At 31.0% G+C, this 26,895-nt stretch overlaps 1 protein-coding gene and 2 pseudogenes across 2 annotated transcripts; 1 reads left to right on the forward strand and 2 right to left on the reverse strand.

Moving 5' to 3' along the window:
* Positions 1-14,864: 14,864 nt before the first annotated feature.
* On the reverse strand, positions 14,865-16,684 carry LOC145184512 (small nuclear ribonucleoprotein Sm D3-like). Its single transcript, XM_080060204.2, has 2 exons — positions 15,418-16,684; positions 14,865-15,273 (listed from the first exon to the last, which is right to left on the reverse strand). Exons 1-2 carry the CDS (start codon positions 15,740-15,742, stop codon positions 15,206-15,208), a joined length of 393 nt encoding a protein of 130 aa, XP_079916330.1. The 5' UTR covers positions 15,743-16,684; the 3' UTR covers positions 14,865-15,205.
* A 719-nt stretch (positions 16,685-17,403) lies between these two features.
* On the forward strand, positions 17,404-19,445 carry LOC149886111 (uncharacterized; annotated as a pseudogene).
* A 4,714-nt stretch (positions 19,446-24,159) lies between these two features.
* LOC149886112 (uncharacterized) lies at positions 24,160-26,738 on the reverse strand (annotated as a pseudogene). The gene is made up of 3 exons (XR_016454246.1): positions 26,616-26,738; positions 26,283-26,437; positions 24,160-25,974 (listed from the first exon to the last, which is right to left on the reverse strand). The product of XR_016454246.1 is annotated as an uncharacterized LOC149886112 (transcript).
* Positions 26,739-26,895: the final 157 nt, after the last annotated feature.

Raw genomic sequence — 26,895 nt, forward strand, 5'->3', positions numbered from 1 at the left:
GCATGCTACTCCCTCCATGCAAAAGTTTGTAAAAAGTATAGCCTCGATTTTTGAGTCTTCTTGTTTATTGGTATTTTTCCATTTCCAATTTAAATAGTGGATTTCTGAGAGTCTGATTTAGTGCAGTGTCTTCCTTATCCTTCTCCTTCGCTATATCTATCTTCCTCCCAATTTTGTATATTACCAGCATCGGTGTCCTCACCACCATTATTAATGTTGGAGCTTGAGGCAAATGATGATCAATTCTCAAAGTAATCTTAGGTTGTGGGGTGGTTTTCATTGAGTTTTTGGATATTTTCATCATCAATATTAAGGAGATCTCCACGGAAAAATGGATTTAGAAATAGCCTAGCGAAAATGTGGAGAGTTTACAACCTTTGTCTGGAAATCTCTTATTTAGTTCTGATAGTCTTTCAAAAATTTCTCTACTAATTGGTTGCTTTCCTGAACATGGTGTTTCTCTCTTTGTTAAGTACTTTTGCAATGTTGACACCAGTGAGACGCTCTTTGATTAGGCACACTTGGATTATGAGAATTTAATGTCACAGACATGAATGACTCATTTTTCCTTGATGTTCAGTGGTCACCTGATTATGTTAGTCTGATTAAGATCCATGTACTTTTTTCCATGACTTGATTTCTTTTAGTGAATTGTAGAGTTGAGGGAGCTTATTTTTCATGGCCAACGAATGTTTTATTGTGGCGTTCGGTTATAATCTGTTCATTGATCTCTCAAAATTATTAGAACCAGTAAAACTGAACGGCAAGTACTTGGTAGCTATATAAAAATATTGGTAAGCTACTAATTAATGCTGATCTTGAAGAGACTACTTTTTTGAAACCGCCTTCTTTGGAGAGTGAGAGGTTTAAAGGTTACCTCCCATGTGGTCCAGAAGGAACTTTCTTAATTAGGTCTAGTACTTCCTCTGCTTGTGATCTTCTTTCTTTTAAAGTTTGATAAAAAACTTCTTTTGTTGTGTTTAAAAGTACTTTCGCAAACCGGTTGTATTTGATTGCTTTTATGGCAAGCTTATTTCCATAAGTTTAACAAAAAGCAGATTTTCCCGAAAATGTAAAACATAATTTAATAAAAATAAAAGCAACTTCAAGGTATTAACTAAGAGATAAGGTGTTATCAGGGCCGTAGTGAGATGCCGCCTCAAATTCAATAATTTCTTTAATGTTTAATTTGATTCAAATTTTGATAAACCTACTTAAAGCACATTTAAAATCAACTTTAAATCGTGCTTTGTGGTTGAAAGTCATTGAAAAAATTACCAGGCATTAGTTTTTTAAATAAATATTAAAATTAGACACATTCAAACAAATTTATTTTTCTAGCTTTCAATGATGCAAAGTTATCAATAATTTCATTGTAACACAAAGATTTTGCCAGGGGATTTTCAATTGACAAAAAGGCAAGATTAGTCAAACGTTCTTGACCCATGGAGGATTTTAGATAATTTTTCAAAAGCTTAAGTTTGCTAAAGCTACGTTCACATGATGCCACAGTGACGTTTGGTGTGAGAAAGATTCTAAGAGCAATTTCAATGAAAGGGTATGTCTCAGTCAAAGAATAGGTGTGCATAAATTGCAAGATTTTCAATGGATTTGCGTTTTTTAAATCTGGAATCAGGACACTGGCTTGAAACTTAAAGCTTTCAATTTCAGATAGAAATTCATTAGCATTAAGATCACGAACATATTTTTAACAAAGTTTATCTCCACATTTCTTCAGATCTTCAACTGACATACTTGCAAGAGAGTTACCATTTAGAAACTCAAAATCTGATGAAATCTAAGCCATTGTTTCAAATCTCCAGTGTAACTGTGTAATTATACTGTCAAAGAATATATTACAATTAATTTCAAAATCTTTTTCTGGAGGTATGTGTGAACTTTCTTCCCTTGTTTCATCATCAAACATCCTTTTTGCTTTTCGTTTTCTTTTAATTGGAAAGCTAGCTTCAATGTCAAGATCTTTTGATATTATTTCAGCTTTTTTCATGCTGTTATGAATGCCCCTGTCTCGAAGGTTTTGTATAGAAGCAATCAGACCAGCAATTTTTTTTGATGCAATATCAATTGTCATATTTTTTGACTGTAAGCTGCGATTCTCTTTGTCAATTAATGTAAGTATCATATTCCAAAGGTCAAGCCAGCAAAGAAACTCAAAATCAACTTGAATCAAAATCTTTCTAGCTCTGGACCTTGTTTCAGCATTTAGCAGAGAATCATTACTAATTTCTTGTAAAACATTGCAAACATTTGTGATTTGATTATTTAGTAAATAGATAGCCTCCTTTTTGGCAGACCAGCGTGTTTCACTTTAACTTTTTAGGGTGACTTCAAGTGTTTTCATCAGTTTGTCCCATCTGGTAGTAGAACTTGAGAAGAAATTGAATATTTTTTGAACCTTTCCAAAAATGTAATCATAAATAAGGAAACATCTGCTGAATGGACTCCTACAAGATTTAGAGTGTGAGCTGCGTAAGGCACACACCGTGCTAAATCATTTTTTGCAGTTATTTGGGCTTGAACACCAGAATATTTTCCAGACATGTTGGCTCCATTGTCATAACCCTGACCTCGGCAATCTTTGATGTTTAATTCATCTTTATTTAAGCTGAATAATATTTCTGAAGCCAGACCAACTCCGGTTTTTTGATGAGACTCAATGAAATCCAGAAAACTCTCTTCAATAGAACATTCTCCATCAGTGACACAAACATATCGGATTATTTCTGCCATTTGTTCTTTGTGAGAGAGATCAGGAGTGCAATCAAATAAAATTGAATAATATTTGCCTTTTTTAATTCTCGTGACTATCTCGCTTTTCAACTTTCTGCCAAGAAGTTCAATTAGTTCATTCTGAATTTTTGGGGAAAAGTAACTAAGTGATTTCAGCTTAAGTTTAACATTCGTTATGTGTTCTGCTAAAGGATGATGATAGCGTGCTATTAGTTCAATTGTGTTGAGAAAGATTCCACTGTTTGGCTCACCAATAATATTGGAACTTGAAAAACCAAACTGTTCTTAGCATAGAACATAATTGAATCTATAACAACTTTTAGAATATTTCGCCACTTTTCTTTTTCAGTTTGGATGGCATTTTGAATGTCTTTGTCTAAAGATCTTCCCTCTCACAGATTTTTTTCCATTTCTTTCCATGAAGTGAAACACTTTCTATGTTCACAGCTTTTCTCGTGTTCAGGGATTCGAGGGTTTAGTTGTTTCCATTCTGAAAAACCTTTTGATGTATCTGCAAACTTGCTTGTCTTTGTTTTTGAAAAAAGGATACATGGAAAGCAAAACAAAGAATTTTTTGATGCACTGTATAACAACCATTGACGATTAACTTTTTCCCCATTAGGAAGATTTTTTTTCAAACCAACTAGAACTGAAATGTCTGTTTTCTGATGATGTTGATGTGGTAGGATAGACTTCTCTCTTGTCTTGTTTAGCACCATGTTCAACCAAAGAATATCTTAGACTGTCATTAATTTTTAGCCAGGTTGGTGGATCATCAAACTTGAATTCTAACAGATTTGTTGTAACTGCATTTTGGTTGACTTCATTGTTTTGCAGTAACTGTTCATTATCACATCGAAAAAAAACTGGACTTTTTTGCGCTGTAAAAATAAAAATAAACTATATCAACATTGTTTCCATTGTAGTATTGCAAATGACATGGCTTAGTTTGCTAAGTTTTTTAATTAAATTTATTTGTGATTTTGACTTGAAAATCCATCAATAAAAATATTTTTACCTGGTTGTTCTGTTTGATCTTCGCTTTTTTTAATCCATTTTGCAAACACCTTTTGTAATTTTTTGTCACTTTCAAGTCGTTGCTTTTTTAACTTTTTGAAAGCTGAACCAGATAGCTTTATTCTTTTTTTTAATGGTGACATATTTTTAAAATATTTTACTTTTCTTACAAAGAGAAATAATAACCACTTAACTCCAAAGGTTTTATCTATCAAATAACGTAGATCAATACAATAAAAAATTAAATGGTAGTTATAACGCGACGATTATAATATTTCTCAAGAGAGTTGTAAATTGATAATTAGTTATAATTTATAACATTCTTCCAATCAATAAAATTAATTGTCCTCAAATCCAAACCTTTGGGGCGCTTTCCGATTTCGTTGAGAACGTCTGGGAAAAGGTTGTACTTCTGGATGAGTTTCCATTTCAGATACCCTATCAAGCAAGTTTTCTCGGTCTGTAATTAGTGGTTTATTTAATTGTGGGGTATGCTCAGAGTGAACGGAATCTTTTTTGTCAGCATTTTCAGGATTAGGATTAGGGAGTTTTTTTATCTCCTTCTAATGGTGCTAAATCTTTAATTGATACAGTAGATTCTCGTCCGTTTGGATATTTGATGTGGGCGTACTGTGGTTCTGCTTCTATTAGATCGGCTTCTTCTACTAGGGGATTGTATTTACTAGATTGAAAGTGCTTCTTTACAAATACTTTCCCTTGTTCTAGTAACCAGGTTGGCATAGATTGTCCGTTCGTAGATCTCCGTGGAAAATTGCAGAACCTTTCGTGTGGTGTTGCATTTATTGCAGTACAGAGTAAAGAACGTATCGAATGTAAGGCATCTTGTAACACGATTTCCCAGTTTTCGACTGGTAGATTTTTCGATTTGAGGGCTAATGTTATTGATTTCCATATTACTCCGTTAAAGCGCTCTACTTGTCCGTTTCCTCTAGGGTTATAAGGTGTCGTTCTGCTCGTTGCAACGCCTCGAGTATGAAGGAAAGTACGTAGTTCCTCTGATGTTAGGGAGCTTCGTCTGTCAGAATGAACATAAGCAGGCATACCAAATAACGAGAAAAGATTCTTAAAACACTTTATTACCGATGCGGAAGAAGTATCAGGGCAAGCAAAAGCAAATGGGAATCGTGAGTATTCATCAATAATTGCAAAGATGTAACGATTTTTAGTTGATGTTGGAAGTGGGCCTTTAAAATCTATGTTAAGGCGCTCGAATGGTTGGGTTGCTTTTATAAGATGAGTACTGGGTGGTTTGTAGAATCGAGGTTTCAGTTCGCAGCAGGTAATGCACTGGTTTACGACACTTTTAATCTCTTCTATAGAGTATAGTAAGTTTCGACTGCGGACAAAATGATTCATTCTTGTGATGCCTGGGTGGCAGAGAGCATTATGAAGCTCCTCTAATTTTATTTTATTGTTACTAATATACGAACAAAGTGAGCTGTCATTGTTTGATAATTTATGAGTCAGTAAAGCGGAGCACGAGGAACGTGTTAAACAATCAGCTGCTTGGTTATATTTTCCTGGTCGATACTGTATGTCGTAGCTGTAGCAACCAAGTTCAGTACGCCATCGCATAATTTTATCGTTTTTAATTTTGCCTCGATGGTTCTGATTGAACATATACGAAACAGCTTGTTGGTCGGTTACTAAGGTAAAATGGCGTCCGGTCAAATAATGTTTCCACTTCCGAAGAGCTTCTACAATCGCGTATGCTTCTTTTTCAATAGCCGGTTGGTGCGTTTTATGTTGGTTTAGAGATTTCGAGAAGAAGGCCACTGGCTGACCATTTTGGTTTATTGTTGCAGCCAACGAAAAGTCAGAGGCGTCCGTTTCGACAACAAATGGGATTGTTTCATCAATTGTTTTTACAACAGCATTTGCAATATCGTTCTTTAGTAGTTTAAAAGCGTCTGTAGCTTGTTGATTGAGTGGGAATGTTAGACACTGTAATAATGGACGAATTTTTTCAGAACAATTACGGATAAACTTTGAGTAATAGGAGAAGAGTCCTACAGTTTTTTGTAAAGCTTTACCATTAAGTGGTAAAGGTAAATTAAGTAGGGGTTGTAATCTTTCTGGGTCTGCCTTTATGTTGTTATGAGATACAACATAGCCAAGTAGATTTATTGAACTAACTGAAATTACACTTTTGCTGCTGTTAAAAGTAAGTTTGTTTTCCTTCGCTGCTTCGTATAACTTCTTTAAATTAGAATCGTGTTCAGCTTGAGTCATCCCTGCTACCGTAATATTATCTAAATACGCATAGGTGTTTTTTAAAGAGTTCTCATTTATAAATTCGTCAATTTTCCGTTGGAAAACAGCAACGGCATTTGTTAGACCGAATGGCAAACGAGTAAATTGATATAGTTTGCCATCAGCTTCAAATGCTGTATATGGCTTTTCTTCTGTTAGAAGTGGTATCTGATGATAGGCGCTAGTAAGATCAAGAGTACTGAAAAAGTGGTACTTGGATAATTCGTTAATTTGGTCTTCTATTCTGGGAAGAGGATAGGCATCGAGGTAAGTGAACTTGTTTATAGTTTGGGAATAATCAACACACATTCGTTTTTTGTGTCGTTCATTTGTAGTGATTACAATTTGTGCCCTCCAAGGTGAGTTACTTGGTTCTATAATTTCGTCCTTTAATAATTTCTTAATTTCGGATTGAATAAACAGCTTATCAACGTGACTGAATCTTCGGGATTTAGTTGCAATCGGTCGACAGTCTTTGGAAAGATTTGCAAATAATGTTGTAGGTGATATTTGCGATTTCTTTAAGCTACGAACTGACAAAGGGGGTAATATTCCCCCAAAAGGGATTGTTATATTGCTATGCTGTTTCATAAAAGCTTGACCAAGGATAATATCAGCGCATAAGTTAGGTAAGATTGACAAGGTGATATTAGCATACTTTTGGTTTTGGAAAATCATATTTACCCTACAGTAGCCTTGAATTTTTGTACTGAGTGATGATAATGCCATCGATACACTGCCGCTACTTTTCGTATATGGGATTTGGTAATTATCTACTATGTATTTGTTGATAAAATTGTCCGAGCTTCCCGTATCTATTAAAGCAGAAAAGTTCCACCCATTTATTTCCACCTTCCGAATTGCGTACGAAAGGCAATTAGTTGTCCCAGCACTAATAATTGCTACTATATCATCGGATTCGGTAACAGCTAATGATTTGTTTGATTTACACACTTTTGCAAAGTGTCCTCGTTTTTGACATTTGTGACATGTGGTTTCTTGAGCAGGACAAGCACTGCGTGGATGGCGATTGTTTCCACAAAAGTAGCACAGTTTTGTGGACGGAGGTGAAGTTAACTGATTATCAGTGTATTTTCTTGCATTATGCATTGCATTGATTTGGGGTACGCTAGATTGGTACTGTTCCGAGTACTTTTGAGCAAGTTCTAATGAGCGTGCTTGGTCGAATGCCGATGTTAGTGTGAGTGTCGTGTTTTCCAGTAGCCTTTGACGTATTATGCTTGAGTTTAAGCCAGTGATAAACGCATCTCTAATAGACTCATCACAATAAACATCGGCTGTTACTGCTTTGAAGTTGCAATCTTTTGCAAGAGTTCGGAGAGCTTGTACAAATTCGTCTAGTGTTTCGCCAGCAGTGTTTGCTTACGTGTTGCTAATTGATGCCGAGTAAATATTTCGTTTTTTGGTTTAACATACAACGATTTGAGAACGTCGATCGCATTTTCAAAAGATAGTGAATCGGATATATATTCATAAACAGTTGGTGATACAAAGTTTATTAATATTCTTAGCTTTTCGTCAGATGTAGATTCTGAAGATAAGAAAAAATTTTTGAGAGTTTTAAACCAGTGAGTCCATTCTTTGCCTGATGTTGAAGAATTTGGATTCGCGTCAAATCTTTCAGGACGCAGATATTTCTCCATGAAAATTTTTTTTTTTTTTTTTTTTTTTTTTTGATAGATAAATTGAAATAACAACCTCTTAACTCCAAAGGTTTTATCTATCAAATAACGTAGATCAATACAATAAAAAATTAAATGGTAGTTATAACGCGACGATTATAATATTTCTCAAGAGAGTTGTAAATTGATAATTAGTTATAATTTATAACACAAAGAAAGAATGAAAGTTTCTGTGTGCGACTAGGTGTAATCAATAAATACAAATGAAACTATTTTGCCTCGATTTCTTTTTTAAAAGTTCTCAAGTCAAAAAAATGCGAGTTAAAATTATTTTCATTAAAAAATTGCAAATCTGGGTCATTAATTAAAACAATATTTGTAGTTTTGAAAACATTAAAGTGTTGTGTTCCAAAATCTATTGTTTGTTTAGCCATTTGTAAGAGTAATAATTCTTACGTTAAAAAAAAAATTAAGTTATTTTTTAAATTCGCGACAATTAATTTAGTTATATTTAGTCGTTGCGTATTTACCTTGATTAAGCAGTTTTTTCACTTCTTCCCATGGTTTCTTTCTCTCTTCCATAGTTTCTTTAGCGAAATCTTCGTTAATATATATTCCACTGCCTTTCAGATTTTGTTTTAATTATTTAATTTTTTTTAATTAATGTTTTAATTTCACATTGGAAATTATTTTAATTTGCATGAAGGTGCGAAAAAAATTATGAGGCGTGTCCAAAGATTTTGAAACGCAAATTAAAATTATTTTGGTTTTGAGGCGTCTTTAAAACATTTCATATATTAAAAAGTATTTATTAAATTTTGAAATTTGCCGCCTTGCTAATTTACCGCCCATGGCTGTGGCCTCGTTCGCCACCCCTTCACTACGGCTATGGGTGTTATTATTCAAAGTGCTGAATTTATTGACATTTTATATACATAAATTTTGGTAAGAATGCGATATATTTTGAAAGAATGTGAAACACAAAGAATCTCACAGTTGAGTTGGGTGAAATATGGTATGAAACTATGTTTAATATATAAGCTTTAGAGTTATAGAAGCAAAATCAAGTTATTAGGCTTTAAAGTTTTGCTAATAACACAGGTTTTACAACACATTTTCAGCCATTATGAATATAAAAAAAAAAGTTGTTTTTAGCAATTTTTTATTTATCTTCATATGAATTTCTTTTCCGCAAAAAAAAATACACTGAAATTTATGGTAAATAAAGAACTTGTTTTCAGTTGTGTGCCACCCCACAACAGAACTGCACACAGCTGCACACTACAAGGTACTAAATGGATGAACAATTATAAAGTTTTATATTTTATAATATAAATTATACTTATTAAATAGTGCTTATCAATACTTTTGTCGAAATAATCCTAAATTAAAGATGTTGTGGGAAGCATGAAGAATGATTAGTTTACTTTAATTGATTGTTAAACACAAATTGAAGACGATATCAGACGAGAGTCAAGTTTTCATGTTGAGCAAAAAGAACAACAACAAAAAAAAAACAATAACAACAAAAAAAAACAAGATATAAAAAAGAATAGATCATTTGAAAGTATTAAAGCTACATAATAATGCCGCCTACATAAAAACTGTTTTTCCTTAATCTGTTCAGCATCATCATCAATACCTTTTTCCCTTCATTTTCGTCAACTTTTTTTCCTCCGTTAGTCAATTTTGAATTCATTTGTCTAACACGAGCATTTGCTAGATTTGACTTAGTAATTGTAATTGAACTTAGCTAAAACTGACTTAGCAATTGAGCTAGTTAAACCAAAATGCTTAAGAACATTTAAAATTTCTATCATTATAATGGATAATTGCTGAATGAAAACCCGTTTCAAGAAATTTTTCTGGTAAACGACATCATATCATTGTTAAACAGTATGAGGTGAACATGTTAAAGTAAATAAAAAGACCTTTGGTAGCTTTATCTTCAAATAAAAGAGGAGAAAAACCCTGACAAACTGTTTTTGAAATCAAATTTTTTAACATAGTAAAATTAATCAACACAAAGCAATCGTCAATTTGTTCATCATGAATCTCATTCACTTTCAATATTATTGAGATTAATTAGCTTCTTACTAAAGAACCAAAAAGAGAAACTGACGAAGATAAAAAAAAAAAAAAAAAAGGACGAAGAAGACTGAACAGTAGAACAGTTTTTATTTGGACGGCATCCAATCCATTTTCTATTCTTTTGTATGGATAAACTTATTTGTTTGACATCTTTGGTACAATAAACAAAATACAAGATAAAAACAGTATACAAGAGAAAAATATTACTGTATAAGCTATACTTCACTGTAGTCTCTGATTATTTAAGATATGTGCCTTCTATTAACGTGGTTAAGTCCAGGAAAAAGAATACATTAGTATTCTTGATGGCTATACTTTTATCTCACTTACAATAGTAGATATATGCCGAATTACTTGCAATACTTATTGCTAGGGAGTTCTTTATGATAGCAGGGGTTAAAGTAAAAGAAAGTGATTTATTGGAACAAGCAAGTCAAAAAAAAAATTTTTTTGTTTGATATTTTTGAGAATTGACATTATTGTGCAATAATTTCAATGATAGAAAAACTTCTTGATACTGGTATCGGAATTTTTTTTATAAATTATTCAAAATTTAGATTTAGAATATATAAATACGTTCTATCCATTAATGTCAACGATTATGATGGCAAAAGGAAGAAAGTAGATAGCTCATAAATCCTATCTGTAACTTCTTTTACATAAATTGAATTAAAGAGACAAGTTTTATAAATACATATTTATATGTATATACATATGCATACACACATATACATACATATATATATATATGTATGTATATGTGTGTATGTATATGTGTGTACATATATATATATATATATATATATATATATATATATATATATATATATATATATATATATATATATATATATATAAAACGAAGAAACAACAACTATGTATGGTACTTAAAGTTTCATGCCTAGCGGCAATCATCAGCCATGAAATACAAATCAAAAATCTATAAAAACCGTTACAAATTGCAAAAATTACTGTATCGTGTGCTCTGACGTCATATTAGGAAAAAGAGGAGGAAAAGAAAGAAAGAAAGAAAGCAATAAAGAAGTAAAGAAATGAAAGAAAGCAATAGAGAAATAAAGAAAAGAAAAGAAAGAAAAGAAGAGAAAAGAAAAGAAAGAAAAGAAAAGAAAAGAAAAGAAAGAAAAGAAAAGAAAAGAAAAGAAAAGAAAGGAAGAAAGAAAAAAAGAAAGAAAAGAAAGGAAAGAAAGGAAAGAAAGAAAAGAAAGGAAAGAAAGAAAAGAACGAAAAGAAAGAAAGAAAAGAAAAAAAAAAGAAAAGAAATGAAAAGAAAAGAAAGAAAAGAAAATAAAGAAATAATATAGGCCTAGTCACCAGTATCAAATTTCGAAAGAAGAAATTTATTTCTATGCCTGCATTTTGAAACCAATTCGTTCTTCTTATTCAATAAGGTACCTTCATTAAACATAATAATCATGTACTTCTCATGCAGGCATAGCATGCAACATTTTGTGGCCGGGTTGTACGATTTACAATGTTTGATTATCTTCCACTTAACAATAGGTGTGAAATTTTCTTCTTTCATTTTCCATATTTCTTTCGATAGTTCTGTGTCGAGGCGGTTTGTTTGATGTTACCATGGGTGCTTTTGACGGTGCCGAGGTTTGTGAACTTGTTGGCATTTTCCTACTTTTCCAACTATCACAACATTATAACAAAGCTGATTTTGGACTATTTCGAGACGATGGTTTAGCTATATTTAGAAACACCAGCGGCACGCAAATGGAAAGAATAAAAAAGCACTTTGTTCAATTCTTCAAAGACAATGGCTTACTTATTTCCATCCAATGTAATTTGAAAATTGTCAATTATCTTGACGTCACTTTAAACCTCAATGATTGCTCTTTCCGGCCTTATAGTAAACCTGAAAATGTTTTAAGCTATATTCATGCTGAATCCAACCATCCTCCTAACATTTTAAAGCAGATCCCGCATTCCATCGAGCTACGATTGTCTGCCAATTCATCTAGCGAACAAATCTTCAGAAATTCTTCTTATATGTACGAGGAAGCCTTAGAAAAATCAGGTTACGACCAAAAGCTTATATACATCCCCAATTTACAACCTGTTAACAACAAAAGTTGTAAGCGAAGAATTATCTGGTTTAATCCTCCTTACAGCAAAAATGTTTGCACAAATATAGGAAAGCAGTTTTTAAACTTAGTCGACAAACATTTCCCAGTAAACCACAAACTCCATAAGATTTTCAATAGAAATTACATTAAAGTGAGCTACAGCTGCATGCCAAACATAAAAGACATCATAAATTCCCACAACCAAAGCATTCTGCAAAAAAACCAGCAGCAAAAAAACCCCAACATTACAGAAAACACCTGTAATTGCATCAATAAAACTAAGTGTCCTTTACATTAAAATTGTCTTACAAAAAACATAGTCTACCAAGCCACCATCTCTTCCAGCAACCCAGTAATGAAAGAAAAAATATATTACGGCATCAGCGAAACACCTTTCAAACTAAGGTATGCAAACCACCAAAAATCCTTTAACATTGAAAAATATAAGAACGACACAGAACTATCGAAAGAAATATGGAAAATGAAAGAAGAAAATTTCACACCTATTGTTAAGTGGAAGATAATCAAACATTGTAAATCGTACAACCCGGCCACAAAATGTTGCATGCTATGCCTGCATGAGAAGTACATGATTATTATGTTTAATGAAGGTACCTTATTGAATAAGAAGAACGAATTGGTTTCAAAATGCAGGCATAGAAATAAATTTCTTCTTTCGAAATTTGATACTGGTGACTAGGCCTATATTATTTCTTTATTTTCTTTTCTTTCTTTTCTTTTCATTTCTTTTCTTTTTTTTTTCTTTTCTTTCTTTCTTTTCGTTCTTTTCTTTCTTTCCTTTCTTTTCTTTCTTTCCTTTCTTTCCTTTCTTTTCTTTCTTTTTTTCTTTCTTCCTTTCTTTTCTTTTCTTTTCTTTTCTTTTCTTTCTTTTCTTTTCTTTTCTTTTCTTTCTTTTCTTTTCTCTTCTTTTCTTTCTTTTCTTTTCTTTATTTCTCTATTGCTTTCTTTCATTTCTTTACTTCTTTATTGCTTTCTTTCTTTCTTTCTTTTCCTCCTCTTTTTCCTAATATGACGTCAGAGCACACGATACAGTAATTTTTGCAATTTGTAACGGTTTTTATAGATTTTTGATTTGTATTTCATGGCTGATGATTGCCGCTAGGCATGAAACTTTAAGTACCATACATAGTTGTTGTTTCTTCGTTTTATATATATATATATATATTGCTCTATTTATACAAAATATTGAGCACTCTTACACGAACAAGAGATATTGTATTTTGAAAATAATACAACTTGAAATAGCTATATATATATATATATATATATATATATATATATATATATATATATATATATATATATATATATATATATATATATATATATATATATATGTATATACTAATATCAATGGTAATATCAATACAGGGTGCGGCAGCGATTCGCGAATTAATTTTTGGCTTGGTTTTGTGATGTAAATAAATTACTTCCGCAATTTGTTTTTGTTGATTAATATTCAATGACTGTCAGATTTTAATAAAGTTGTGAATAAAAACATTTTATTTAAAAGTTTTACAATGGAAGCCAAAAGAACCAAAGCTTTAAATTTAATTTACTCGGGTTTTCCTGCACGTAAAGTGATTAGTGTTTCTAGAGTGTCTAAAACAAACGTGAGTGCTGAGAGAGCCAAATTGCCATCTCCTGTGAACAAAAAAGTTGATAAAAAGCTTACAGAAAAGCCTAAAAAGTATGTTGAAAAGAATCCTTCTGTATCCATTAGAAAGACAGCAAAACTGTTTAATGTTGATGAGAGGATAGTCAGAAGTACTCTAAAAACACTTGGAAAAGTTAGTGTGGCCCGACCTTCATGTCAACTTTTGGCAGAAAGACTAAAAACTTTACGATTGGTGCGATCAAAGAAACTTCTAAATCAGCTGAAAAGCCATGCTTCGTCAACAGTTAATGTTTTCTCAGTTAAAAAATTTTTAGTGTTGACTGTGATAGATAGGTGTAATGACAGATTAATTGTGCAGAAGAGTGACAAAGCACCACCTGTGTATCACACCAAGCAACCTCAGTCCATGATGATGCTAGGAACCATCGCTTCTAATGGAGAGAAATGCCCACAGATCTACATCAAAGAGAAAGAAAAAGTTACCTCTGATGTGTATATCAGCTTACTAAAACGTTATGTGGTGCCATAACTGAAGAAGACATTCCCAGAAAACAATTACATCTTTCAACAGGACGATGCACCTTGCCATGGGTCCAGAAAAACTCAACAATATCTTCAGGATAATATAGCTTATTTCTAGCCCAAACACTTTTGGCCACCATCCAGCCCTGACCTGAATCCTCTTGACTATAGTGTGTGGAGCGTATTTGAGAGTAAGGCTTGCAAAAAGGCCCACTCAATTTTCAAGTCACTAAAGTCATCAATTACCCGTGCTAGGAAATCAATGTCAAGGAGTGTATAATAAGCACCTGCCAGTCCTTCCGTCCTAGGCTTGAGGCAGTGATCAAAAAAAAAAGGAAACCTAATTGAATGTTAAGGTGAGAAAAGTATTTATCTTTAACTTTTCTCCTATTAATATTCCATCAATATAATTCTTTAGTGCTTTAAAAATTGACTTTGAAAAATGTTCTAAAAAGTTCGCGAATCACTGCCGCACCCTGTATTAGTAATATCAATATAACAACTTGTTATTCTTGCCCAGTAACTATAAAACTCAGAAAAAAGGTTTTATAATCATGAAGGTTAATACAAGAAAAAATTTTTAACTAAATCATTTACTAGAGAGATTGTATAAAGATTTAATTCTTCTGCTTGTAAATTCATATTTTAAAAAGATATTTAAGTTGGTATATACCTTCCTTGACATCTCACTTATAAAGCTGTTAATTTGTTAAGTAATAACACTACACTAGTTTTATTTCCTAGCTGATAATTCACTATATTATATATTACTATAGTCTTATCCAATCAAACATTCCATCCATTTGTGCTTTATCATCAACTACAAATAAAATGTTTAAAATCAAAAATCATTTTCAAATCAGAAAAAAAAAAGGCACTCATCCAAAATCAAGATTTTGTGAACACAACAATTTTACTTATACTAATAGCACAAACAAGATAAGAAATGTTTTAACAAACAAGTAATCCAAAGGTAAATCAACTTCAATTTCATCTTCAGCCTATCTGTCATTTATAAAGAAACTGACTCAACTCTGCAGTTGTAAAAATGCCAAAAAAGTGAAAGCATTCTTTGGATTTCAAAATATCACTAAAGGTTTTTTATGATTAAGCTTTTAGTGATAAACAAGTCATTTCAGGTTTTATAGCATTCATATATCAACTCTAACTAAAAGTTAACGCCTTCTGGGGAAAAAACCCCGACCACCACGTCCACGATCAGTTCCACGACCTCTTGCAGCAACTAAAAAGAAAATTTAATACAATCATTAAATAATTAAGAAATAACTCTTAAAAAAATAACACAAAATGTACATCACTTATCAATTAATGGACTTCTATTAATTTGAATGTTTAAAATTAAATAAGCTTTTGAGGTAAAAATTACCTTGTGCTTTAAGAAGGGCTGATTTTCCTCTTCCAACACCTGTATTCTTTTGTGAAACAAGCATTTTTTTAAACATAGGTGCATTCTTAAGCATGTCAGGTAAAATTACAAAACGAATTTTACTACCCCTAATAAAAATCTGCTCAAGTTGTGAGACTTTTCCATCTCTTGCAGTCATAGTAATATGTGTAAGTTGACAGTTCATATTATCCTCAGCTTCAAGAAGTTTTCCACGATACACTTCCCCTGTCAATGTTTCTAGAGTTACTATATGACCTTCAGCTTCATGGAGAACTTTTATAGGTACACCAATACTTCCTGACATTTAAAATGCTACTTTAATACTAAAATGTAAGTTATAAAGTTACTCAGCTTATAACTGTCACAGCACTTAACAAAGATTAACTTGTCTAATTTCATTACAGATAATTATAGTATAAATTTATATCAGAGTTTACAGCCTTCTTCTTTAAAGTACCTATATATAAAAAACTAAACACCACCTTATATGTAGAAAAACTTTTTGGGAAAATTTAAAATTTTAGCAATAATTTATTAAGTCTAAAGCAAAGAAAATCTTTAGATGAAAAACAACCAAAAATTTCTTTAGATTTCTTAACTCCAAGATTTCCAAAAACTATATTAAAAGGCATTTTTCCTTTATTATTTATGATTCTTTAAGAGTTATACATTTTTCTTCATTGATTCGAAAATAGGCCATTTATAACTTTATTGATTTGTTAAAGTATTTTTTTGCATATTTAATTTTGCCAGATACGTGTTATATTCATAATTTTGTAGCTTGTAATTTTAAATTTAAATGCATCCCAGTGAACCACACTGACAGCAAATTCACTTTTAGTGAGACATGTGAATTAGACTAGTGATAATATCACTTGAACTAGGAACAGATTTTCACAATCTTTATGTATTAAAAACCTCAATCACAAAATAGTATTCCCACAAAATTAATAACTTACTTCAGCCATATAAAATTTTCTCAAGGTATGATTGAATAATAGTACCTATTGTAGATATACGAGTTTGCAGTTAAATATTGGTTTCGGGATAAAAGAAAACTTATATTTAGGCAAGAATTGAAACTACACGAATAATCGCTAAAACGAATGAATATTAATTCCTACATCTAAACGTTTTTTTATTGAAAATAAATGATTAGGTTAATTTGATAAGATATAAGTCTAGTTCGTTACTAAAGCGCTTCGTTTACTCCCGCCATTTTCTATCAATGCTACTAGTATAGAGTGCAATTTCGATGGCTCCGCGCAAAATCGGACTATCTGCAATCTCCGCGGAAAACAAATTTGGCATATCTGCTCTCTCCGTTAAAAACAAAATTGGCATATCTGCAATCTCCACGTAAAACAAAATTGGACTGCTCAAGTGTACTAAGGCGGGAAACCAGGTCTTTTTCAGCGAAAACTGCATTTATGCTTTAGTTGATATTTCGTTCAAAAGCCAAAAAAAAAGCAACATATTTAGTATCGTTGGAAAGATTTTTCAATGCACTTTTTGATGCAATTAGAATATATATATTTTATAAGCAACCTCTAGGACAGAGTTGGGGTTAGAATAAAGCCAATATTTTCTGCAAAACATGTTCGCGCACAAAGGCTAGGGCTCATTTTTGCCTAAATTAAACTTCAGAAAATCGGTTGAGCTTTGATACATATAACCACATCGTGACAAAGTCTTTCAAGTTACCATGCAACTCACAAATTAAAAAAAAAACTATTTTTTCTGTTTTACAATAAGAAAACTTTGCTTTTTTTTATAACAAACGCTAAAGTGAAAAGGTTTGTCAGGTACTTTATGTGAACATTTTGCAATCGTGTTCACTAAAAAGTAATAAAAATTTATAAATAACTTATGGTTCGGTTGCGCCAAAGACAAATGAGAACCTTTGAAACCTTTGAAATATGCAAACATGCAAATTCGGAAATAAACAAACACAACAAAATTATAATGGCCGACAATAGTACGTTTATTCATTGGTTTTAAGAAAGAAATGTTAACGTTGATTTATTGGAAGCTTTATTAAATGCTTCTCAAAATGAAGTTGCAATTACGAATGAAGAAGTAGTTGGTGAAGTAGTCGAAAATGAAGAGAATGAAAGCGATCATTGTATGCCTGTTGAATTCGATATAGATAATTTTCTTGAAGCTGTTCGTGAGCTTCCAAGCTTATGGGATGTTAATCATCCCACATACAAAGACAGATTAGTGAAATTAAATGCGTGGAAAAAACTTGCATTAAAATTTTGAAAAGAAGAGGACTTCCTTCAGAAAAAGTTAAAAAATCTGAAAGATACACTAAAAAAATGTTTAGATAAACGTAACCGTATGACTAGATCAGGAGCAGCAGCCTCAAACTTACCAAAATGTAGGTTTTTGATCAAATGGCATTTTTACATGAAAAAAGTGCAAACAAACCAACGGAATCTAATGTAGATATTGTTCCAGATTTTGCTTCACCGTCATTTCACTCACAGCATAGTATTTCACCATTAAGTCCAAGTGTCAGTAGTTGTAGCAGTGAATTAATTTTAACTGAAAATCGAAAAAGATTAAGCTGTACAAGACCATCGATTCCAAAAAAAGCACGGATCAAAAATCAAAATGATGAGTCATTGTCACAATTGTCACAATCATTAGTGGAGTGTGACAAGATGTTAAAAAAGTCAATGGAAGATGTCGAGGGAGATGAAACAACCCTATTTTGTCGAAGCCTTATTCCAATTATGAAAGAACTCCCAATAAAAGAAAACAGATGGGCTATGATAAAGATAAAAACACTTCTTTTCAACCAGGGCTGTGGAGTCGGAGTCGGAGTCGTGGAGTCGGAGCTCATTTTGGCTGGAGTCGGAGTCGGAAAAATTGTACCGACTCCGACTCCGGTTTAAAAAAAAATCTTTCAAAGTTTCATAATTTTCATAAGGATTTTATAAATGTTACAAAACTACAAGTCCCAGGATGGTCTGAAAGCTGTAGGATATCCAGACACAATGGAGAATTGTAGTTTGCAACAACTGGAGGATAAGGAGTTTGACATGTTATTTTTAGGCCTTTAAAACAGTGATAAGCAATAGGGTATTTTGTTGCTTATCACTTAGAATCATATATCACCTCCCTTGCGCTCTCCTCTACCTTCCCTTAAACTATATAACTTCATGATCCCCTAACTCCCGACTTAAATTGTCTAGCACTGTGCACAATATTGTTAGTAGAAAGCTAGGCGTGCCACCACCAAGCACCAAAGAGTTGCTCCACAAACAGAAAGACTGTAAGTATTCAATTAACTTTGTTTCTCTGGAGAGAGAGAGAGAGTATTAGAAAATTAGTGATTGAAGAAGCTGTTAAACAAAGAGAAGAACTAAATGAATGTCTCAAGGGACGCTTTGTGTTTCTTAACAGAGTGAGCTATTTTCCAATCAATGTTTAATTCTTTTTTGAAAAAAATGAAGCAGTTACCAAGACATTGGCAGTAAAAGACGCCAAAACTAATCATACCAGCGAATTTCTCCAAGTCTTAGTAGAAAAGATTCCTAAAGAATATGAACTTAAAGAAGAACAAGCTCTTTCATGTTTGAAATATTGTCCAACTGACAATATTTCAAACATGATTTTGACAAATTCATAATGTTATTAGCGACTGCATAAGAGTTTATTGCATAACAGGAGTTCAGAAAAGTTGTTTGTTCAGAAATTGTTTTTTTATAAATATTGTTTAAAGCACTAAGTGGTTGGATTATTTGTATCATAGTGATGAAATAGCCAATGTTAACATTTTACTACAGTTATTTGTTGTTACAAACAAATAACTGTAGTAAAACAAACAACTATTTGTTGTTACAGAGTGGTTACTTATGAAGGAGTCGGAGTCGGAGTCAGGAGTCGGAGTCGGTCCATGATAAAATCAAGGAGTCGGAGTCGGAGTCGGAACAGCAGCTTACCGACTCCACAGCCCTGTTTTCAACATGAAATATGGCGAGCATGAAGAAATTTAGAGTAAATTATAATATAACTTTATATATATATATATATATATATATATATATATATATATATATATATATATATATATATATATATATATATATATATATTAATATATATATATATTATATATTTATAAAATTAATAAAAAGTTAATTAAACTTAAAAAATAATTACACCATTACAAAAAAACTTGATAATTTTCAGTAATTTAATAATTTTTATAAGACCAAATCTTAGCAATAAAACTAGATAACTGATTTAAAGCAATTATACAAATATATATATATATATATATATATATATATATATATATATATATATATATATATATATATATATATATATATATTTATATATATACACTTATGATAGAGTGTTTAGGTATATAATATTATCATTATATATAGGCTTACATTAGATATATATTATATATATATATAATAAATACATATATTATATATATAATATATATATATATATATATATATATATATATATATATATATATATATATATATATATATATATATATATATAATTATATTATAAATTATACTCTAAAAGTCTTTTTATCATATCAGTTGTTAACATTAATAACTTTGCCTTAATAAAATATCAGAATATAAAGTGTCGTAATATTTTGACTAATAGATGATAGCAACTACCCATAAACTACATGGTTTAATATGGAGACTTTTCACCTTAATTTTTTTTAAATCTACTTTATATTTTATATTTGCTAATGCCTTATTTTTATCTGTGTTACAGATACAAATAAATTATATGAAATAACATTCGAATGAATTTCTAAATGTTTATCAAGAGTATTAACATATATAATTAAAACCAGAAACTTTACGGAAATTATAGAAATTTACAGAAATTCTAGAACATTTTAAATTTTTTTTTAAAAATCAGAATTGACGTGTTAACAGTTTTTTAAAGCAATTTTTTTATTAATTTCTATTTACTAAGTCTAATTGCCATTCGAGTTCACCTTCTGGTGAATTGAAGTATTCTTTAAAGTCGTCTCTAACTTGCTTTGCGTCTTTTGAGTAGTTGTTAGAACCTGATGACAGTGGTTGCAGTGCAGCAGAACATGAATTATCTTGCCTCCAATCACCTGGTCCCAGCAGGACCATCGATATCAGTATAATTTGTGGGGCAGTAGAGATAATTGTTTGCTGACCTTTTTTTCATCAGAAAGTTGTGTAAGGCTACAATCGCTTGTGTAATTAAAATTACTTTTTCGAGATTAGCAATAATTGGTCTGCGAAATATTCGAAAGCGTGATATGGCAATACCAAATGTATTTTCTATAACCCTTCTGGCTCTTGAAAGTCTGTAATTAAATATTTTTTGTTTTAAAAGAATGTTTTGATTGGGATATGGTTTCATCATGTGCCTTTTTAAACCAAAAGCATCGTCAGCAACTAAAACGTACGGTATTATTTTATCTGAATTACCAATCTTTTCTGGATCAGGAATATTCACACATGTTTCACTAATAATCCTACTGATAGTGGAAGCGCTGATTCTGTAACTTGCAGCAATAGTACACTGACCATCACCTGTTACAAGGAATCTAAGTGTTACGGCCAACCTTTCACTAGGACTAACAGGGTCTCTCATGGTAGTTCTCTGTTTTACAATGATAGGCGCTACGAACGAAAGCAACTCTTCGTAAGTTGTTGGAGACATACGAAAATACTTAAAAAAATATTCCTGGTCGTGTAAACGTAAATCCTGTATTAATAAATGAAACTCTCCTTTCTGTAGGCGTTCGGCATAAACTTTTCTAACCCAAAATCGTTTTTTATTCTTTACTTCTTCTCTTTTCATTTGCATCATTTTTAAAATAATTAATTTTCTTCGAAATAACAACAATCTTTTTTTCATCAACATGTTTTCCAAAAAGCGCGCTAAAAGTTATGCTAAATTTACGTGGAAATCAAATTTCTGGTTCAGCGAAAAATTAGACACGAATTAATTCGCTTCTGGTTCAGCGAAAAATTAGACACGAATTAATTCGCTACGGTTACGTTTATCTAAACATTTTTTTAGTGTATCTTTCAGATTTTTTAACTTTTTCTGAAGGAAGTCCTCTTCTTTTCAAAATTTTAATGCAAGTTTTTTCCACGCATTTAATTTCACTAATCTGTCTTTGTATGTGGGATGATTAACATCCCATAAGCTTGGAAGCTCACGAACAGCTTCAAGAAAATTATCTATATCGAATTCAACAGGCATACAATGATCGCTTTCATTCTCTTCATTTTCGACTACTTCACCAACTACTTCTTCATTCGTAATTGCAACTTCATTTTGAGAAGCATTTAATAAAGCTTCCAATAAATCAACGTTAACATTTCTTTCTTAAAACCAATGAATAAACGTACTATTGTCGGCCATTATAATTTTGTTGTGTTTGTTTATTTCCGAATTTGCATGTTTGCATATTTCAAAGGTTCTGATTGGCCCTTTCTTCAAGCGAAAAAATTCGCTACAAAAAAAGTAGAAGTCGATCCAACTATTTTGCGAAAAGAAATTTTTCGCCTTGCGATAAAAAAAAATCTTTGTGCGCATGCTCTCAAATATTCTTGGCGAAATTATTCGCTTCGCGCGAATTAATTCGCTCCGTGGAAAGCCGCCTTTAAATTATAAAGTGTTCGGTACCGAAGCTTACCGCGGTATGCATAAGTTATTAACGAAACAAGCAATCGAATTTAACTAAAGCTATCGGCTTTTTTTTTTAGAAAAAAACTGGTTTCCCGCCTAAGTCAATGATATATTAAAAATAACTAGATGTCTAACTTCCGCGTATTTTTTGAAGCAAAAATCGGCCATTATGGGGGGCAAATTTAACAAATCAAAAGCTTCGGATTTGTTTTGTTTTGATAAATAGCGTAAAGATTTTGCCCCCCATAATGGCCGATTTTTGCTTCACTTTTTCTTATACCGATTTACGGCAGTTAGACATCTAGTTATTCTTAATATATCATTGGCCTTAGTACACTTGAGTATCTGCATTTTTGCCAGATACATTTTTGGACTATCTGCGTTTTTCGGTTGCATAAATTTTTGGTGGTGTTTCTTTAAATATTTGAAGTTTTTTATAAAATTCTACAATTTTTTAAATAATAGCGAATATTTAAACATTTATTAATAGCGATTATTTAAACACAAAACCTTGATCATAACTTGTTTGTGAGTAATCAAGTAGTTTTAGTTAAGATAAATATGTTAAAAATAACTTATGTTATTGTTAATAATAATATAGCATATGTAACAAAACATTGTTATGTTACATACTAATTGCTAAATTCATAATAGATACTTTGTCAATTTTATTTAGCCTTGTTGTTGTGACTAATAACTTTAGATCAAATTAAATTCTTGTTATGTTATGTTGCAATGTTGCTAAGTGGTCTTTATACGCAAGATCTGCATATAAATATATAGAGGATGTCTGCCTAATCAGGGAAATGCCAGGGAATTCGGATATCTTCAAAAAAATCAGGGGATTATCAGAGAAATTAGGTTAAATTTTAGAAAAATCAGGAAAGATGAGTCTTTATCAAACTTATATAACTTAAATAAGTTGTATATAGTTCACGTAATCTAAAAGTTTATTTGGCAGATAGTTTTATGAACTTCTCTTGATATATTTAATGTGGGTTGTATTATTGTTTACATTTTTGCAGTTGAAGAGCATTTTTCTAAACAAGAAATAGGTAAATATCAGGGAAAAGCTAGGGAAATCCAACTTAAAATATTGGCAGACACCCTGTATATATATATATATATATATATATATATATATATATATATATATATACAGGGTGTCTGCCAATATATATATATATATATATATATATATATATATATATATATATATATATATATATATAAACTATGTTAGTGTATTCTATAAATAGAGTGCTCAATGGTCTTAAAGAGCAGAGCAGTAATAAATTAGTAAAAACACTTATCTAATTTTTTCTTCCACAACTTGTTTCACCATCAATAAGTAATCAGGAAGGTTAACAAATTAATCATTAGTTAACATATTATATATTAACCTTATATATTTATAAACTTATCTTTCACCATCACTAGGTTCATCAGATTTCCTGATGAACCTACTGATGGTAAAACAAGCTGTCAAAGAAAAAATTAGATAAGTATTTTTGCTAATTTATATATATATATATATATATATATATATATATATATATATATATATATATATATATATATATATATATATATATATCAGTGTTTGGAAAGTTCCTTTTAAAAAGGATCTCGTTCCGTTCCCCGTTCATTTCGTAAAAAAAGAACTCGTTCCAATTCCTCGTTCATTAATCAAAAAAGGAACTTGTTACACGTTCCTCAAAAAATAGAACTCGTTCCTACTTCGTTCCTTTTTTTAAACTTATTTTTACATAGTAAATGATATTACTTATAGCACATTTAATACAAAATAAGAGATCTATTGTTTCGCTAAGCAGGCGCTTTTTTATAGTGCTTTTGCTTAATCATTACTTTTAAAAAGTGTTTTAATATTTCTGGTGTACTGCCGGCCTAGTCTGCCTCTGCATGTACATTATACATATAAAATTGATATAATAAATTCAGCTCGGAAGTATGAGCATTATAAAACTGTTATTGGAAAATAAAGATTTAGAAAACAAGTAAAAAGTATAAAGAGAAAGAAAATTTTAGACACCAACTTTATTTTGTTTCAATAAAACTAATTTTTCAAATAGAGAGTCACACAATGTATGTCTTTTTTCAGTCATCACATTAGACCCTGTCGAAAAAAGCCGTTCAACCGGAGCACTCGACGGAAGAGGTGTGTTAAGTTCTAAAAAAACTTTCAATACTGCTGGGTATAATAATAACACAGTTAACTCTTTTGACTGTGATTTTAAATATAACTCCAACTCCTCAATACCAGAACTTGTAATTAAGTTGTTTTCAACTGGTAAACAGAAAAAGTCTTCTTTAGATGAACCTGTTGCTATATGTGAAGAGGATTCGATTTCACAAGATGTAGAACTAAGATCCACATTTTCAAACAAAGACTTTAACCAGGCTTCTGCTGTGAAACGTTTGACACCATCAAGCCATAATAATTTAAAACGCGGTATTAAACAAGATGCTAATATTAGTTCTTTTTTTTCCCAAATAGAACTAAATCGTGTTTTAATTGAAGTTCTTACTGTGTTGACAAGTAGACCACAAAAGTTCATATTTTTCTGTTGCAAAATAATTAACTTTTTATCCAAAGCATAAAGTGTCGGCAACAAATAACCCATGAACATTGATTCTTCTCCTTGTAAAAAGTCTAAAGATTGGGCAAGAGGAGTCATTACTTCACAGTATTCATGAATTATTTGAATTTCTTGATTTGTGAATCTTTGTATTTCGCAGAAATCCATTATATTGCTCATTTTGTTATGTCCATTAGAGTCTAAAAAAATATTTTTAATTTGTAATAAGCTATCATAGGTACAGTTCCATCTTGTTTTGTTTGGCGTTTTTAAATAAACCTCTAATATATTGTGAATTTTTTCAGCAACTCTATTTGATATATTTTGTTTACTCCATAATGATGAATACTTGCCCATTGCTTTCCTATAAATTTTCTTAAAATTAGTTTCTGAAGCCTGTACCATTTTCTCAACATCATTTTTTGCTATTAAGTCTAGTGTATGACAAGCACATCTAAAATGTTGTGGTAACTGAACAAATAAGTCATTCTCTTCTTGTTCATGACTACTTTTGTCCAAAATTTCATATAAATTTATATTCTCATCACATAAATTGTCATTGTCATTATCTTCATCATCATCATTGCTATCTTCCTCATTCTCTGAATTTTTTGAAATTGGATATGATTTAAAAGCTTTTACAAAATTCGAACCACTGTCTGTTGTTGTAGCAACTATCTTGTTTTGTATTTTATAGGTTGTATGAATCTTATACAAAACATTAGCCAGAACAGTATATGTTTGTCTTCCTTTTAAGCGACATGCTAAAGATACTGAATGACGCCGGAGAGTCTTTTGATCTATCCATTGACAAGTCACCCCAATATAACCTCTTTTACCTTTACTCCAACAGTCAGCTGTGGTTGAAACATACATAACATCTCCAAGTGTTGAAGTAATATCTTCAATCATTGATAAATACAGATTATTAATACGTAGTTTTAAAGTTTTACTACAAATAATCTTCAGGTCTTTAGGAAGGCCTAACTTCACCAAATTCACAAATGATGGTTTATCAACTATATTTAAGGGTTGTGTTTCACTAACAATAAAATTTACAACCAGTTGATCTAAACTTTTTTGATTTAATTTAAATTGCTCATTTCCTTTATCGGTTCCATATTTCTCAAGATTAGACTGCACCACTCCTTTTTTCACATTCTCTGATGAACTTAATTTTTTCTTTTTAACAAAAGCATTTTTTTTTACCTTCATTTATAGCTTTTTCAAAAGCAACCATTTTGAATGGGTGAATTCTCTAATAAAAAAAGAAAAATTTTAAATTATTAGTTTTTATTAATAAGTAAATCAAACTTGAAACCTCATCAAATTCAAAGAATTACATTCTTTATTCAACATGGTGTAATTATTGAATTTACATGTGTACCAATATATGCACCTATTCAAGTTTCTTAATGTTTACAATAATTTCTTTTTTGCATGCGCTTGTATAAGGTACATAGAACGATACTATGCATGCTAAGTATGTATTTTATTTCATACATAATTCAAAGTAAGTAAACTGAATTAAATTCAAAATAGTAGGAAACACTTACACTTATTTACCTTAATATGTCGTTTTAGATTAGATGATGTATTTTTAGCTGTACTTATTTCTTTTCCTAAAGGGCCACACAAAACACATTTTGCATTTATATTATTGCCATTTATTCCATTGAATACAAAAAATGATTCTAAACCGCTCCAAGGCAAACGTTCATCTAAGAGAAAATGAAAACATTACATAGTGTTAAGCATAATGAGAAATTTTGTTGCATAGACTTGCGACTTTAGTTAAGCCAAGGACCTTAGCTAATAATATTACTTTAAAAATAATAAACTTAAGTCAATGCACTATAAATTAGATAAAAAGTAACAGCATGTTTTATAAAAACTTACCACTAACTTCAGTATTATTATTACATGCGCAATTGCTAACATTTTCAATAACTGAAACATCACTGACAATATCAGTAATCGGATTCATTTTGCCAGCTAAAACCACGTGAAACAAAACTGCATTAAAGAGTCCTTTTATTTTATGTTTATTTATTTTACGCGGTTTTGGTTCGGATTAAGTTAGCCACATGTACTAATTTTTAAACTATCAGAATTAATTCAAAATTTAGTACATGTGGCCAACTGAATCCGAACTTAGATTGGAGATTATCAAAATACA

This window comes from Hydra viridissima, unplaced genomic scaffold, assembly GCF_058129835.1.
Source record: "Hydra viridissima isolate aposymbiotic clone 2 unplaced genomic scaffold, HvirCarnegie_v1 scaffold_7, whole genome shotgun sequence".
NCBI lineage: Eukaryota > Metazoa > Cnidaria > Hydrozoa > Anthoathecata > Hydridae > Hydra > Hydra viridissima.

Bases quoted from the DNA above. Each gene is read 5' to 3' on its own strand.
- LOC145184512 (XM_080060204.2), bottom strand. From the start codon at position 15,742: ATGTCAGGAAGTATTGGTGTACCTATAAAAGTTCTCCATGAAGCTGAA. The intron at 15,274-15,417 runs GTAATTTTTACC...TTTTCTTTTTAG, and splicing joins AGCCCTTCTTAAAGCACAAG to TTGCTGCAAGAGGTCGTGGA.